The sequence below is a fragment of the Euprymna scolopes genome, chromosome 26 (assembly GCF_053919585.1).
Source record: "Euprymna scolopes isolate OS-2025 chromosome 26, ASM5391958v1, whole genome shotgun sequence".
Classification (NCBI taxonomy): domain Eukaryota; kingdom Metazoa; phylum Mollusca; class Cephalopoda; order Sepiida; family Sepiolidae; genus Euprymna; species Euprymna scolopes.
Genome location: NC_136507.1, coordinates 50257592 through 50275138, shown reverse-complemented (window position 1 = coordinate 50275138; position 17547 = coordinate 50257592). Strand labels below are relative to the sequence as shown.

General features: G+C 31.9%; 1 protein-coding gene across 1 annotated transcript in view; it reads left to right on the top strand.

The window, feature by feature from the left end:
• Positions 1–1833, top strand: part of LOC145248025 (methylosome protein WDR77-like) — a 204385-nt gene extending 202552 nt beyond the window's left edge. The window contains exon 9 of the mRNA XM_080109735.1: positions 1492–1833. Within this exon, the coding sequence (XP_079965861.1) occupies positions 1492–1753 (262 nt within the window). The 3' untranslated portion in view covers positions 1754–1833. The remainder of the gene's footprint in view (positions 1–1491) is intronic.
• The last annotated feature ends 15714 nt before the right edge of the window (positions 1834–17547 follow it).

The window sequence follows — 17547 nt, the reverse complement described above, 5'->3', positions numbered from 1 at the left end:
TGTCTAGGAACAAAAATAATTCAATTTCCAATAGTGCCACATGGTTTTTCGGGCCGTGCTAGACCAATACCCAAATTTCGGCTTAAAAGTTCAATAACTCAAAAACAGATCATTTTCAGAGGTTTTTTTTACCAAGTCTAGAAATCGATTTATGCCCAAAAATGTCATTTCATAATGTTACAAATTCGCGACTCAACATGATATACGTAAAATACCAAAATTGCGATATTTCCGGAACCACTGAGAGTTCAAGGCTCAAATTTTCAGGATTCTTTAGTTTTTATGATACCAACATATTGACAAAGTTTAGAAAAATATCTGAGAGGTAAGGGTGTCATGGTTTGGATGATTATTCTGTTAGTGTTTATTGCATAGGTAACTCTTTAAAAATCTTTATTTTTTTCTGTGTTACCTTTTCATTTAAAGGAAAAGGAGTAGCGAGAGGTGATGTGTGGTTATGATCCAGCTACAACTTAATATCTTTATCTACTTGTGTTAACTATCTAATGATGTGTGAGAAAGGTTGAACTACTGGATAAATTGAAATCAAACTCAAAAGCTTATCTCACTGAATATCATTCAATTATGCTTGGAAATTAATCAAACAAAATCAACTTCAGTACTTTTAGTAGTTTGTTGACATAGTTTTCTGCAATTCATATACACATTAAGGCAAGAGAGCTTATTTCTGTCTTTTCAACTTTGCCTCTAGCCACTAATTAACCATGATTTAATAATTTATTGTTCTTCTCTGATGATGCAATTTCTGATCGTGTTTGCTTTTCTTTTGTTTCCACACTTATGCAGTAATCTGACCCTTTTAATCTGCCAGGCATTCTGTCTTTGCACCACACTAAAAGTGCAACTACTTGGTAAACAATTGTTATTCAAAACTAGTTAACTTACTTGACATTCAATATATTTCTTGCTGACAACATTTGTGTGCGTAAACAGAAGAAATTTGTTTATTCTTTGAATCTTTTATAAAGATTCTTAGGATTTTATCGAATCTATAATTTGACTGCTTGGTTCAAACGATTACTGAAATGTTTATTTTGTTGAAATACTTGATACTGATTGGTCAATTCTATCAAAATCTAGATTGGTTGCTGATATCAAAATTAAACCAACATAAACCTCTTGCAGACAAACACTCTGGTTGTAATCTCTTGGCTATTGGCATGGAACATAATCTTCCAAACTCACTCAAAAGTTCACACATATATGGATAAAAAGATTTTCTTCATTTCAACACTTTTCTTAACTCTTTACTTGTTCAACAAGATGTAAATAAAGTTGATATAATATTGTATGGATAGATTTTGCCATTACTTTTCTATTACAATTTCACTTAAATTCTGTCATTTAAGAATCTTTTTAGTAAAAAATTGACTTAAAATAAATATACAACTTTTATTCAGTATTTTAATATTTTGTACTAAACATTTATTTCAATTGTTTTTTTGTTTTTTTTTTTGTTTTTTTTTTTAGCTTCAAAAACGCAACACATCAAGATTTTGTGCAAGGTTTGTGCTGGAGCCGTGGCCACAAACTGTTGTCTTGTGGTTGGGACTCTCGCATATTAACCCACGACTTGAGTGACTTAAAAGAGATGCAATCTGTCGAAAAGGTCAGAGTTAAAGTAAATGGTCATCAAATTGAGGGAAACGAAATAAAAGCTGAACATTTTGAAAAATCATCTTGCAACGATGGGAAGATTTCCATCTCATCAGATCCCATAGAAGCCAAATAAACACATTACTTTCCACCCATGAAGAATATCCACGTGATCCACCCTCATGCAAATATAAAAAAATAGAGATAAGCCAAGAAGCCAACGTCTCTGTTTTGTTTTTTTTTTGTTTTGTTTTTTGTTTTGTTTTTTGTTTTATTTTTATCAGATAATGTTTGATGCTTTGGGAGCTTTAAACTCTGCAGAGTAAGTGTGTGTGTGTGGCTGTATATGGAAGGTTTGTCAGAGCCAGAGTGTATGGAAACTTGCAAGTCATTTTCTTTTTTTTTCCTGCCATTCTATTTTAGCAGATCACTCCCCTAGCACCTCCCTCTCAACTGTAGCCAACATTTTTAAATTTAATTATTTTTAGGTTACTTTTATCTTCTTGGTCACTGATATTATTATAAAGTAGCAGATAGATTGCGTTGTGAGTCCATAGGTATAAGCTGGAGAGGGGGGTCACTTTCTTGGTATTCATTTAAGTTATAACATTCATCCCTCTACTTTTAAATTACTTTGCATAACAAAATGTAACAATTTTTTTTCCTCCACCTTTGAAACAAGATGGATGCATTTCTTTTATTTGATCCATTTATCTAATTGTCTTCTGCTGCTACAATTTAAATGACACAAATGAGAGAAAAGGTTGGCAAAGTTCAAAAATCAACAATGTAACAAAATGAGCATTTTTTTCAAAAGTTACCATTCATTCCTTTGACATACTCTATTTTCAAGTAAACACTTTTTTTTTTTTTTTTGCAAAAACTGAAATTAAGAAATTATACAACTACTTATGTGCATATTTCAGAGAGTTTCACCATATGCTTGAAAACAAAATTTGCCATTTGTTGTGGTCTTGGTCTAGTCTTTCAGCTGTCAGAAGTGGCATGGTAGTCTTAACCCTAATCTAGTTGGCCAATCTCTTTGGTAGTTGTCTTCTTGATCTTTTTTTAATTAAATTTTCTTGGTATGATTTCTTCACAGTTGGAATCTTACGGTCAGGGAAAGATATCCAAACCACATTAATCTTACTTTGATATCTGTATTTTTTTGCAAAATTGCACCAATGATAGTACTTTTAAACATTTGATTTCCAAAATATTGAGCTTCCTTTCATGTTCTGCCAATATAGTCTATTTCACTTGCATATACAACAATAGGAACAATCAAAGTCTTGAGAAAAGTGTTATGTTTTTTCTGTTCTATAGCTTTTCTTTTAGACGTTCAAATACGCAATTTGATATTCCTATTCTTCTACCAATATCAGATAAGGATCCAAGAACCATTGAACCAAAAAACATAAAATCTTTTTTTTTTCTTCAAACTGTTTTATTGTCTATTGAGATGGTATCTCCTAACTCCAGAAGAGGAAAAGATTTTGCATTTCCCTGGATTTACTTTTATCCACCATTTCTCAGAAAGGGCTCAACTTGTCAAAGACAACAAGCATGTTATCATCAGCATAAAAAATATTAGAGATCTCATTGCTAAACACGAGCAGTTCTTAAAAATTATATTTTTTATAACATATATAACAAATACTGACCCAACGGACCACGTGTGGTTTAGTAATCTAACATAAAGTTATCTTGTTGAATTTTAAAAGTCAACCCCAAATAGTATTTCAGCTGGCGAATCAAACTTTGCTTCTGACTTTATTATAATTATTATTTATCATTGTACCATGTTATTAGCAATATAATTAGAAAGTATTTTGCAAACAGCAGCAAACTCGTATAAACAAAAAAATGGGATTAAAGTTTTTAAAGTTGTTTTAGAATTTTAAATGGAGTTTGTGACAATTGCCAGACTTGTTTTACATTTATTTCATTTGTTTAAAGAAACATGGTAGGTACTATGGCATCAGATGTGTAGAGTTTAAATAATTGTGGACCTCTTGTGGTTTATGCAGTAATACTGTCATCAAAGGTATGAATCTTCCTTTCCTAAGTTATTGATAAGATAGCAACTTGTGTTAAAATGATGGGTCATTTATAGTATTTGGCATTAGCTTGCATAAGGGATGATATGCTGCAAAACAAATCAACAAATCGTTTTTCTTCTTGTGCTTAAGATAAAATATCAGATATGAAAATTGTTTTCATTTATTCGGCTACATCGCCTTTTGGTCAAGATCAAAGTGTAATATCTGTTCTTCAGATGCTGCACTTCTATTTCTTGTTCTCTTTCGGTGGAGGAGAAATCCTTCACGACTGAGACAATTTTTATTTTTGTACCTTTTCTCCACATTAAAAAACGACCCTGGTGTCTAACTCTGTCCCGTGGGGAGGCATAGTAAATAGGTACATCATATTATAGTTAGGAATTGATAAAAAAAAAAAAAAAATTCTACGGTTCATAATTGGCTTCTCATTTTGTTACTTTATAATTTGATGGCATTTGATAAGCAGTGAATAATTAAAAATTAAAAAAAGCATAGGCAGATTGCATGTTTGACTCATAAAAAAGGAATGAAAAAAAAATGTTTAAACTGTTTTAACCTCATTATTTTGCAATCAAAGGAATCTTTGCATTCATGAACACGTTTGGAGAAAAAGAAAAAAAACAAAGAAATCTACAGACTTGAAACATTTTTTTTCTTTGAAAAAATAACATCCAATCAGTAGTTGTCTTGAGTCTTCAAATCTTTCGATTTTAGTCATTATTCATTCAACAATTTTCTTTCTTTCTTTTTTTTTTTTTTTCTTTTTTTTTAACAATTATCTAGATAAGATAAGATAATTTTGGATAGATTTTTTTTTTTTAAATAGTTATCTAGATAGATAATTTAAAAAATATTTTAGTCTTTCTAGGCTAATTTACACATCCTTTTGAATATCTTAAAGAAAACCAAAAGTAAATTAGAAGGATGCAGATATATATAAGAAAAATGTCTAAATCAATGGTCACTGTTACCAGCTTTAAAGTTTCTTTTGCAGACAGCATCTCTATGCCCCCCGTCATTTAGATTTTCTTTTTCCATATCAGATGTGGGTTACATGTTCTCCATGACAGTACAAAGTGATTTTCTCCATGAAATTTTATCATTTATGTCTGTTTCAATGTCATTGCTTGGGGGTCATTTATGACTGAGCCATTTCAACCTTACTTTTCCTTCAACTGAGGTGTATGCCCACTTGTTTATTCGTCTAGAGCTTTGTTCAACATGTACATGTCACTACAAGCAGTTGCAATGTACCTCTAGCCTCAATAGCAAAAGTCAAAATTAACTCTATTAAAACTTACTCCACAAATCCATTAAACCATATCTTTATTGAATTAGGGGGAGACTAGCATTTATTTGTAGCATTGTATTACAGATGTTTATGTTGTTGTAAATTCAATCTATTCAAATGAATGACTGATAGAAATGGAAAGAAGCTCGTGCAAACTCAAATTTAATTCATACCAGCAGATGTCATTTTACCACTAAGATGGGAAAATTACTTCTCAGTTTCTCATTTTTGCACTCTAAATTCTTCCTCCATATCAGGGCACCAATGACAAGTTCATAGTACAGGTCTCTGGACAGATAGAATTTAAGACAACAGTTATAAGATCGTTTCACTTAAAACAAATGGTAGCATTATTTTTTGAAACAAGAATAACTATTCTTAAAATGCACCGTCCGTTATGCATGAAAGACTGGATAATTTCATGCTGATGCATCTGATAAGCTCTGCACTAATTTCATTAAATTTGTTTAACAATAAAAATGTGATATTAAACGTCGCTTATCAACTGGTGGAGATGTAGCATTACAATGGAACAGTTCTTCAATCCCAGGAGATTATCTAGATGATAACTAATCCCATGTATAGCAGGAGTAATGTTGCATAGTTGACACATTGCAGTAGTTCATTCTGTTTTTGTTTTTTCAGCAGCAGTTGTAAATAATGGCAGAACAAAATCATTTATGGCTTGAAAATTCTTTATGCATAATAACCAGTGGATCGTCTCAACCTATCACTCATAGAGGAAGATAGCAGCTGTCTTCTCTCATCAAATAGCCTTAATTCTAATCTTTTGAATTCTAATGAAATTTTCTGCTTAATCCAGCTTTTGTAGAATATTCCCATTAATGTTATTTTTACACACCTACACTCAATATTACTACAGAATGAAAATCTATTTAGAATGGATCCATTAAATTCTGATTGTCTTTTGTTTACAAAATTATTAAGAGAGTGAATACCGTTTAACATTTGGAATTATAAAGACACACAACATCTTTTAAAAAATGGATAGTGGAGTCGGGGTGTCTTCCTGTTAGAATGTAATCTGATCTAACTGCTAGTATAGAAAGCAAGTGATTATATATGTATGTATATATATCTGTGAAAGTGTCTGTCTGTTTGTCTGTCTGTGTACATTTCCCTACATAATAACTCCGTCAACTTTCAGCCTACAGACTTGAAATTTGATATACAGTGTAGTGAGATTTGGGAAAAGCTTTGTAATCGGTTTTTGGCTAGAAATTTGGATGTTATGAGGTCAAAGTTCAACGAATTTACATTTGAGAACTCTACCAAACTCCTCCGCCAATTTTAGGTCTAAACACTTGAAATTTTAGATATAGGTTCCTTGGACATGGATCTAACTTAATAACTTGATTTGAGCCCAAAACGATAAATGCTCTGGGGTCATACATAATAGGGATCAAAGTTTTAAAAAAATTTTTGACCTCTGCGATCTCTACCAAATTACCAAAGATAATTTCTGGTCTAAACATTTGTAATTTTACATAAAGAGTATTCAGAGATAGGGTAAGTTTTTTAATCGGTTTGGATTGAAAATTTGAGCTACAAATATATAAATGTATGTATATATGTTTGCATGTCTGCCTAAAACTTTTGACAGAGGCGACAGATTTTCACAAGATCAGTATCGTTTTGAAGCTCGACCCTTCAGATGATAAATATAAAAAAATTGGCTGAAAGCATTAATTTCTTCACCCTCAACTCGGCACTTTTCTACAGGGAGGGGTTGCTTTTTTCGCCGATATTTTCGAAAGTCACCCCCCCCCTTTTCGATTGTCTAACCTTAATTTAAACCTACGTCACTTCCGGTTAGGCGGTGGTCGTAACAGCAAAGACGTCACTTTTTTCCCCCATTCTTTTCCTCGTTCACAGTATGGGTTCAAGCCTATCTTCCTACTACCACTTTTTTTTTTTTTTTTGCTCAAAACACACATCCAAACACCCGAGCAACGCCGGGCACCCATGCTAGTATATATATATATATATATATATATATATATATATATATTGTTTGGGTATTATTAATTGAACTAAACTGTTATAAAACTATAACTAATTTGGTTAAAATAATGTTATAATGGAAGCCATCTTAAAGCTGAAAACTTTAATATAAACGTATATATTTTATCAATAGATAACTGTTTTGTTGTTTCATGACTCCTCAGTGTGTCTACAGATAGCAAACATATCAACCCAAAGATTCAAAATTTAGGCACCAGATCAGTGGTGTGAATATGTTACTAATTTTATGTTATGCGAATATGTTACTACTTATGTGGATATGTTACTACTTAAACTAATAAATCCATTATAGGAGTCGAGGAAATGTTTTTTTTTTTTTACAAATTTACAATACTGGTCACCTAGAAAATTCTCAGTTATATGAAAAAACTCAAATCATTGTATAAATTATAGGGAATTCTGTAGTTAGAGTTGTTTCATATAATGTTCCATCTATAATAATATTGATCTCTCTACTCAGAATTAACCCTTAAATATCCATATCCACCTCAGTTTACTCATTTATATATATTTGGAATACCAGGGGCTATATGTAAAACATTTCTCACATATATATAAATGTCCACTGAGAGTAAGAAGTAATGTAGGTAAGATTTGTCAGACTGTCACTACTATATGAGGGCCATTTGAAAAAGAGCAATGAAACATTTTTAAAAAGAAAAAGGAACAGTTCGATTAATACTGAAACTGAACTTATATATAAATATTATCTATGTAAAATTAAGTAATTTTAAAGCAATATACAATTTAATACTAATAAAACTGAATTATGAATTTAGGGAACAAATAATTAAAGAAACATTAAATACAAATATTTTTTGGCCTTCGGAACAAGATCACAGTTTAATATCTGTTTTGATGCTACACTTTACCTTTTCTGTCCTCGGTCGGTGGAGGAGAAATCTTTCATTACTGAAATTATTTTTGTTCCTGTCCAGAGTGCCCCTTAGTGGAATTTTGCCCACAAGATTATATGTTGAAATATTTAAATAACTATTACTTTAAATACAGAAATTATATTTAAAGATTTGGTTTTCTGTTCTTCTATGTCCAATTTTTTCCATGTTTTTCATCAAAATGTGTAGCTATTAGTTGTCTCACAGGCCATCATCAGTGATCACTCACTGGCAGTAACCTGTGGTGTTCCCTGGAGACCAAGTGACAATAAGTCTCCCCAGATTTCCAGTGTTCTCCACCTCTTGACAAGTTGTGCAGATGATTGCATGTTATCGTAACAGCCGTTGTCACTGATTTCTCATTGGCTCGGCCATTGGTGTTTCCTGGGGTTTGGGTGACAAAATGCCTCTCCAAGGTACCAGATTTGGACTGCACACTTCCAGTGGAGATTTGGTTAGTACTCTCCCACCTTGGTCTTTGCATCCTCCCTGACCCTTCACAACTAGTTGGTGTGGCGCCAGTCGATGTCATCTACACCAGTTTTTTATTATTATTACTATTATTATTATGATAATAATAAGGGTGCTTGTTCAGTGCACGCACATATTTTAAATATTATTTTCAAGTTAAATTAAATTTTTGGTTTGTGTTACTGTACACATAGATTCAAAAAAGTTGTCAAAAAACAAATATATAACAAATAATTGTTATCAAAGGACAGATAAATTACTTACCTAACTGGATATGTTTTTAAGAATTTGTATTATTATACACATAGATTCGAAAAAGTGGTCAAAAATAAAATATATACCAAATAAAGGTTATCAAAGTCAAGATAAGTTACTCTTCTACCTAACTGGAAAGGTTTTTAGTGGTTTTACTCACTTTAAAACATGTAATCGCTTTGAAAATCATATAATGTTTATCGATATATTTTAAAAAGAAAAACGTTGGCATGTTCGCTATTGAACTTGGTAAGTTTGGGAAAATGAATTCAAATAAACAAATTATACAAAATACTGTTAGAAATCCACCGAATATATGTCCACCTATGTCACGGTAACATATATTGAATGAGTTTATAACAGTATTTTGTATAATTTTTTTGTTTAAACTCGTTTTACCAAACTTACCGTGTGCAACAACAAGCATGCCGTCATTTGCATTTTTCAAATACATCGGTAAACACTGTATGTTTTTCGAGACAAATAAACACTTTACATTAAATAAAAACAATAAAAATTTATCCAGTTTGGTAGAAAAGTAACTTATTTTGCCTTTGATAACAATTATTTGTTATATATTTGTTTTTTGACAACTTCTTTGAATCTATGTGTATAGTAAAACAAAAACTTGAAGTTTTAAATATATTTCAAAGAAATAAATTATGCCCGGTGCTAAAATATTGAAAATTCACTGATCGTTAAAAACTGCCGTGAAAAATGCTAACTTTAAAATATTCGGAAATACTCAGTGAAAAGTTTTAAAAGAATGGTCTGAAAAATATTATATAAAAATTGTTTGTTTTGCAGCAAAAAAAAAAAAAAAATAGTTTACTTTCTCCGATAGAAAACTAGTTCACTTACTATATTTTGTTAGATTAAAATTATCCCAATGTGCAATTATAATAATTATTATCCAAATGGAGAATTGTTCTTTATATTTAGAACATACATGGACAATCTGTAACACAATCGGTAGCCATATTTTTTATGCCTGTTATGTGCCCACATGGTTGAATCCCGGAAACTTTCTATACCTACAAGTTGATCGTTACGCTATCATGTTCACTGTCCTACTCTTGGTGGTGGTGGTGGTGGTGGTGGTAAAACTGAAGTCAGATTAGCATCCTGTTAAGATGATGCTTCTTATCCAATCTGCTTTATGCTACAAAACCAAAGACTAAAGACTATATATAATTCATTCAAGAATTGTCAGATGGAGTGGAAAGATAACAATATAGATGTAGTAATAATATACAGGGTGTTTGGGATAAATTTGACAGAATAACATTTGATGTTTTTTCCAAATTTCAAAAATTTATTCATACCGATTCAACTTGATTTTAAAGTTTAAACTCTCCTTCATTCCTATATAGAATGACAGCAAGAATGGATTACTAGGAGCCACTTAAATCGTGTAACAGAATAACTTGTGACATGATGACTTGTGCCAGCCATCAAACTAAGGAGATTATGGTCACTGCTCAATGCTCCTTGAACACTCTAAAAACAATCTAGCATGAACTCGAGAATTGCAATGGAGGCTATGAAACTATGGCTAAAAGAAAGCAACATAACAAAAGATCTGATTGCTCTTGCACAGCAGAATTCCTAGAAAATTTGCAGAAAAGTATTGGAGGACTCTGGTAATAGAATTTGGACTTTATTTCATAAAATGAATGTTTCACTCTCTACCATGAAGCTTACACTCAACAAAGGCCTTTGCTACTACTCCTCTAAGCATCGCAGAGGTTAACTTCTTGCAGAAAAGGTAAAGAAATTCTGAGCAAAGTGAAACATCCTGTCATAAACAATCTTTTTTTTTTCTAATGAAAAAAACTTGCCAAAAGCACAACACACATAGAATAGCAGATTGTTTGCATATAATCCTAAAAACACTCCTAGAGTGATGCAGAGTAAATTTCTCCAAACTGTCATGGTTGTCGGATGCATGTCCTCAGAGAGTGATGTGAAGCCTCCATATTTTTTAAACAGGATCTCAGGTTCAATATTCAGATGCCTACATAGAGTTGCTAACCATTATAATTAAGCCCTGGATGATAAGGTTAGCTAATAATAGGCTTCCTGCTACACCTCCGGGAAAAATAAAAAATGGTTGTCAGCCAAATTTGACGACTATACAAATTCTAATGTTTAGCAGTCAAACTCCCCTGATTTTAATTCAATGGAGTATATATATATGGTGCTGTAGAGAAAGATATTAATCGCCATGACAGTACTTCAAGAGACCAGTTAATTTACAGAATTAAAGTGTTTTCTTTTTGAGGATCGTCTAAGAAAAAATGTAAAATCAGCTCGCTCCAAGTTCCGGGCCTGGATTGAGGCTGCAATACATGCTAATGGCAGTTATTCTTAGTAAAACTGTTCAACAGGGGTCTAACTTCCTTGCCCACCGAAGTTTTTTGCAATGAATTAAATTTTATAGATACCAAGCACTTTTCTTTTTCCTGATAAAACAGTCAAATTTATCCCGAAAACCTTAATACAAGCAAAAAAAAAAAAAAAAACCCTAAAAAATAATATTAGGCATGCACAAGAAACACCATCTACAGAAACAAGCGCCACTGCTGAGAATACAGTCCATTCCCTGTTTCTGTATTCCGGGTGACTGCAGTACTATCCTAACCTCAATCTACGACCTCCTAAAAGAGTTGAAATTCTAAGGATACTAACTAAATCCACATGTTGTAGACTTAAAACTTGTATCAGCCGATTTCACTCAAAATACGAGGTGCCTTAAAAAAAGTTTCCAGATTTTTTTTTCTGGGCACTTTTATTCATAGTACACACATGAAACTCTAGTCCCTTTCGAAGTAATATCCTTTGGCTGCAATGTACTTGTTGTACCATTCCAACAACTTCTGCAAGACCCCCATAGACTTCCTCTTGTGTGAACATGTCAATGACCTTCATTACAGCCTCTTTCATCTCCTCAATTGTCTCATAACAATAGCCTCTTAGGTTTTCCTTGAGCTTAGGGAATAACTAAAAGTCACATGGACCAAGTTCTGGACCATAGGGAGGGTGAGGAACTGTCTTGATGCCCATCTTGGTCAAATAGTCTGTGACGAGGATGGAATTGTGGACTGGTGCATTGTCCTGATAGAAATGCTACTGACCTGATTTGAAGAGTACTGACCTCTTCAAATGGAATCTCCTCTTGAACTCTTTTAAAATCTCAACATAATATTCCTTGTTGACTGTTTGTCCAGCGGGAATCCACTACATGTGGATCATGCCTGTACTGTCAAAAAAAAGGATCATCATAAGTTTCTGGGTGGATTTGCTCTGTCTGGCCTTTTTGGGTCTGGTTGAGCTTCCACTGGGAACTCTGTGCCTTGGTTATAGCAATAGATCTAGCTTTCATCGTGGGTCACCAGAACATTAAAAACTGCAGGATCTAAATTGATCAGCTCGACCATCTCTCTGCTGTCATGACAACATCTTTCTTTCTGGTCTTTTCTTGAAACAAACTGTGCAAATCTTCCAAATCTTCAGTTCCTCATGAATAATTGTGTATACAGTTCCCACACTGACACCAAACTGTGCATTTATTGTCTCTATAGACGCACGACAGTTCTTATCACTGAAATTCTGTATTTGACTAATCAACTGGTGTTCTGACATTCTTACTCCTCCCACACCTCTTATCTCTTACAGATGCCCTGTCTTCCTTAAATCCTTTATGCCACTCAAAAACTGATGCTCGATTTAAGCAAGATGGTCCAAAAGCAGTCCAAGCATTCTATATGTTCTGTGGCATTTTTTTCCAAGTTTAAAACAGAATTTTATTGCATATCGTTATCTGAAATCATAGAAATTGGCCAATCATCTCATAGTATGCATAGCAATAAACGTATTATCTAATCCTGCAATATCCTACACATCACAAGTTTTAATACATAGGATATGATATACGATTCTCTGACTCATGATATACATGCTACATAAGTATGTAGTGGAAGGAATCATGTTTAGTTTTTGCAAATTTCGAGAAGCATAAAAATTTTTAAAGAATGCAGTGTCTCACCAGCCAACAACCAATGTGGCAATTTGTTCCATGCTTCAGCAATTCTGAGCATAAAACAATATTTCCGAAACTCATGAAAGCTGTGTTGTTTGCTGACTTTATAACATGTCTTAAATTTCTGAAGATCAAAGAGATTCTCAGCATTGTAGTTAATGGGATGGTTTATAATTTTATGGATGCTGGATTATCAGATACTAGATGTCAAAGTTTCAATCAATCCAATGCCAGGAAATAAAGCATTTAAAGTATGGTCTGTCTGATGAAGGGTATTTGCTTGTTTGCTCATTGCGAATTTTATATAACAGCATTGACAAAAGTTATCAATTTCAAGAGATGAAAATCTTGTGGGTCATGGACTGTGGTATCATCGACTATGGTAGCAGGAGCAGAAATTCCATCTGCTGATAATGAGGAAGTGAAAGCAGGTAACAGGATCAAATAGTTTCTCCAATCATAGGAAGCGTGCACAAAGCAGACCAAAGAAAAAGGGAACAGATGCATCACTGAGTGGTTTAAGAACTTTGACACAACTCAAATGATTACCCGAAAGGGGAGACAACTAGTGTTATTTCTCATCATGCTGGGACCTCCCTTACAATCCTGGAGAGTTTTGAGACGAGTAGTAGTGCATATCTAACCTGAATTTCAATGTACACAGTGAAATTGACTCTAGCAGTCAGTCTGATCACTTCTCTACCAATCTACACCAATCAAATTACAGTGGCAATTTAAAAAAAAAAATTCTTTTCATAATTAATAAAAAACGCATAGATTTGTCTGATATAATTTAGATTATCTATTAGCGCACACAAACTTTTAGAATAACACATTGTGATGTGACAATTCCAAATTGTTCTAGATTACAATACAATTATTGATTCTTTTCTAAATTCCAGATTCTAATACAATTACTAATTTTAAAATCAATTAAAAAGGTAAAATTTCATGGGTGTATTATATTTGGTTATTGTTGAGAATAGTCGTATCACTTTGTTCTCTTATAGGGACACATAAATATGATTTTAGTTGGCACCAAGAGGTGAGGGAGATACAATTTTCTTATCTTAACTTTGTATATTGTGATTCTTATCTAAAATTCTTCCTTTATTAAAAAACAAATACGAAGAAAAATCTGTATAATGTACCCTCCCCATCTCGCTACTACTTGTCTCAAAACTCTCCATGAGGAAATGAAAATATATTCTAAAATTCACATAACTGATCAAGTAGTTTAATTTTTAAAGAAAATCGTTTTTAAGTAATTAATGAAAATTTATAGCCATTACAACATAACTCTTGCAAATTTGGATTGTTTTGAGTTATTTCCCTTTCTTCACTTTGTCATACCCACCATTTTAAAAAACAGTCTCTTTTTAGTTACTCATAAAATTTTATTTTCTTTTAAAAAGTAAAACTACTTATCAATTTATATAATTTTTGGAATGTGATATTTTGGTTTCATCACGGGCATATACATCATACAGATTTTTTATTTTTAATGTAGGTGGAATTCTGGACATGAATCCTTTTTGCTGTTTTTTTTTAACCAACAAATATCTTTATTCACTAAACCTTTTTTATACTGATTCGTTCGTTTCCACTTTTCTTTGATACACATCTCAACTTCCTCATTCTATCACCATGTCACCCTGTGCCTTGAGAGCCCTTCTATCTACTGACAAGTCTAGTCTGTTACCTCCAACAGTGTTTCCTTCGACTTCTTTCACTGTTGTTCCACATTTCCATTATAGATCTGGTAACCAGGCAGCCCATAACTTGGTCTCTAAACTCCTCTTTCATGTGTTCTTCATTCAACCTCCCAACCTTTCTACTGAGGATAAAATGTCTTATGAGCTTGCTTCAATGTGAAATTGCAAATAACCGGTTTGTGCTGTGTCACAATTTCTTACCTGGTATTACTTTCACATCACTCAAAAAATTTTCTGTTCTTTTTTCCTAACTGGCAGGTAATCTACTTCAGTCTTTGCTATATTCATTCAACATTGCAAATTAAAATGCCCCTAAAAAAGATGCATGTTTGGAATACTTTTTTTAATCGCTAGGAATAAGGAATGCATGAAAACATAAATATCTTTTTTTTTCTTTTTTTTTTTTAATGTCTTTTTTATATATAAACTTGAATGTCCGTCCAACATAATAAAATTAATTCCTTGAAAAAAAAAAAACAGTTTTGCACCACTTTTATGTCCCCTTATGAGGAGTAAAGTGAAAATATAATGTTATTAAACTTTATGTTTAGAATCCTTATTCCAATTTTGATTAAAATCTATTACATGATTTTGATTCTAGAAAATTTCTAAAATTCAAGGCTTAAGCTTAGGGTATCTTAGGAATAAATTGTAATTCAGAAAGTGTTACTTAATCAGTATCTAATGACTATGAACCAAAATTAATGCAAATCATATACAGTAGAACCCTGGGATATGGCATTAAAAATTAGTAACAAAATAAAGTACAGTTTATAATACACATGTACATAATCAAATAACATTATAAACATATTCCACATCATAACTTGAAAAAAAAATGTGTCCTAGAGCCACTGTATCCCAGGGTTCTACTGTATATATTAATCTTCAAATGGGAGGTTTTGCTTTCTAAAACCCATTTAAAATACTTTAAGGAAACTGAAATTTAGGTATTATTAATTGATGTCTAATACTTATTTGTTAAAACTTCACAAACATTGGGTGTATCTAAATTTTTGCAAAAACTCTCCACTCTCTCTTGTATAAATTAAAAATAGCCCACATTACACAGTCGATCTGTTCCAAAATTTATAATATGTTAATTACTTTGAAAGCTAATCCTGTACGTACAAATATATAAACATACTATTAAACTAGTTGTAAAATTCGCTTAAATATATTTTAATTTATGCAGATTTTGTATTTATTATTATCAAGCCAATTCTCTATTGATTATTATATTGTACTCAACATATAGTAGCGATTTCAAAAGCAAAAAAAAAAAAAAATGACTTTGGTGCCAACAGTTAGAATAGAAACCAAAACATATAGCTCTCCTGCCTTATTTGTTACCCTCTTTGGTAGAGACTGTCCCTCAGGCAGACAAGGTCTCTTTTATATATATATATATATATATATATATATATATATACTAGCAGGTTGCCCCGTCGTAAAATACACTTAAATATAACATCTTAATTCATGCAGATTTCGTATTTAATATTATTAGAGAAAATTCTCTGTTGATTATTATATTGTACCCAATATATAGTAATGATTTCAAGTTTTAAAAAAAATGACTTGAGTGCCATGAGCTTGAATCAGAACCAAAACATTTAATTGTTACCATTTGAGTTACTGACAGATGGATAAGAAAATGTTTAAAATTAAGAGGTTTAGTCAACTTACTCATGCCAAAGTCATTTTTTTTTTCAACTTTGACCCCTTAGCCAGTATTTTTACAGGCTAAAAGCCAAATCAAATTCATTCCACATTTCTATTATTAAAGAGGTTTGAGGTGGAAGTTGCCAGTCACCACAGCAAGAGATGATCAAGTCACGTAGATAAAGACCCGCCAGAGTTTGATTGATATAATACCTGATGCATCACATTTTTAAATAGGTCGTACCCCTAAAATTCCTTTAAAATACTCTAAAAAAAAAAAAAATGAAATTAGGGTAATATTTATGAATTGATGTCTAATATTTGTTAATGAAAAAATCATATTTTATCTAAAGTTTTGCAAATGGCTTCCAACCCTTCCTTTGCATGAAATTAAATTCAACTAAATATAGCCCACATTTGGACTCCTTCCACCTAGCAACTGTGTTCCAAAATTCATAATAATAAGTTTATTAGTTTAGTGCATAGTATAAATACAAATATAGGAACCTACTTAACTTTTACATGTATGCACTTTGTTTCAAAAATATTACAATTCTACATTTCTTTTTCTGAAAGTCATTCTATGTAAAATTTTCCAAACTTAAAATTTATCAGTCAAGAAAATCGTAGTTTATGATTGTTATTGGCTTCATTAATACATTATTTTAATCAAAGGGAAGTCATCCTTTTTCAAGGGAGATAACTAAAAACGTTTCAGTTTTACTCGCTTCTTTTTCTATCCCGTTTGTTTTTATTATATTATATTTTTAACAAAGACTTCGAAAATTTAATTTAATTATTACTAACATAATCATTAAATTATTAATTGAACAAAATTACTATAAAACTAGTTGTCAAGGGAATGTTGTTTTGATGTCTAAAAATTTTTCTGATGTAAATTATTTCCAAAGCTTGAGAACTTTTAATCAAATGAAATAATCATTTTAAAGACAAAAATGACTTTCTGTTTGACAGTTTAAATGCTTCCAAATTCCTTTAAAATTTTGAATTGAATCTTTTTTATTTTCAACTATTTATAAAATACTAGACTACCCGTAACCCATTGGATCAGTATATGTTATAGCTAGCTATGGAATTGTTCCAGAATTACTGTATAAATGTGCAAAAATTAAATACACACACTCACGAAAACAACCATGGCGATCAGTGAAAACAATACGGAATACATTGGATAATAAAGGTTGTAGCAACTGCTATGCTCGACGGGAACATTTCAGTGATCACCGCTTTGAAACACGCATATGAAAAATGCATAGAAACATGATGTGATATGACCACCGCATATAAGGAACTATGTTATTGTTATGCTCCCTCGCATATGAATACAGTAAACAGGCTGAAACATTCGAGGAGACCTGTAGATAAGGATTACACCACCAAAATTAAATCAGTTTCTCTTGAATTTCATAAGTTTGACATGTGTTTGAGTAAACCCCCATCATGATTTTACCGCGACAGGTATGAA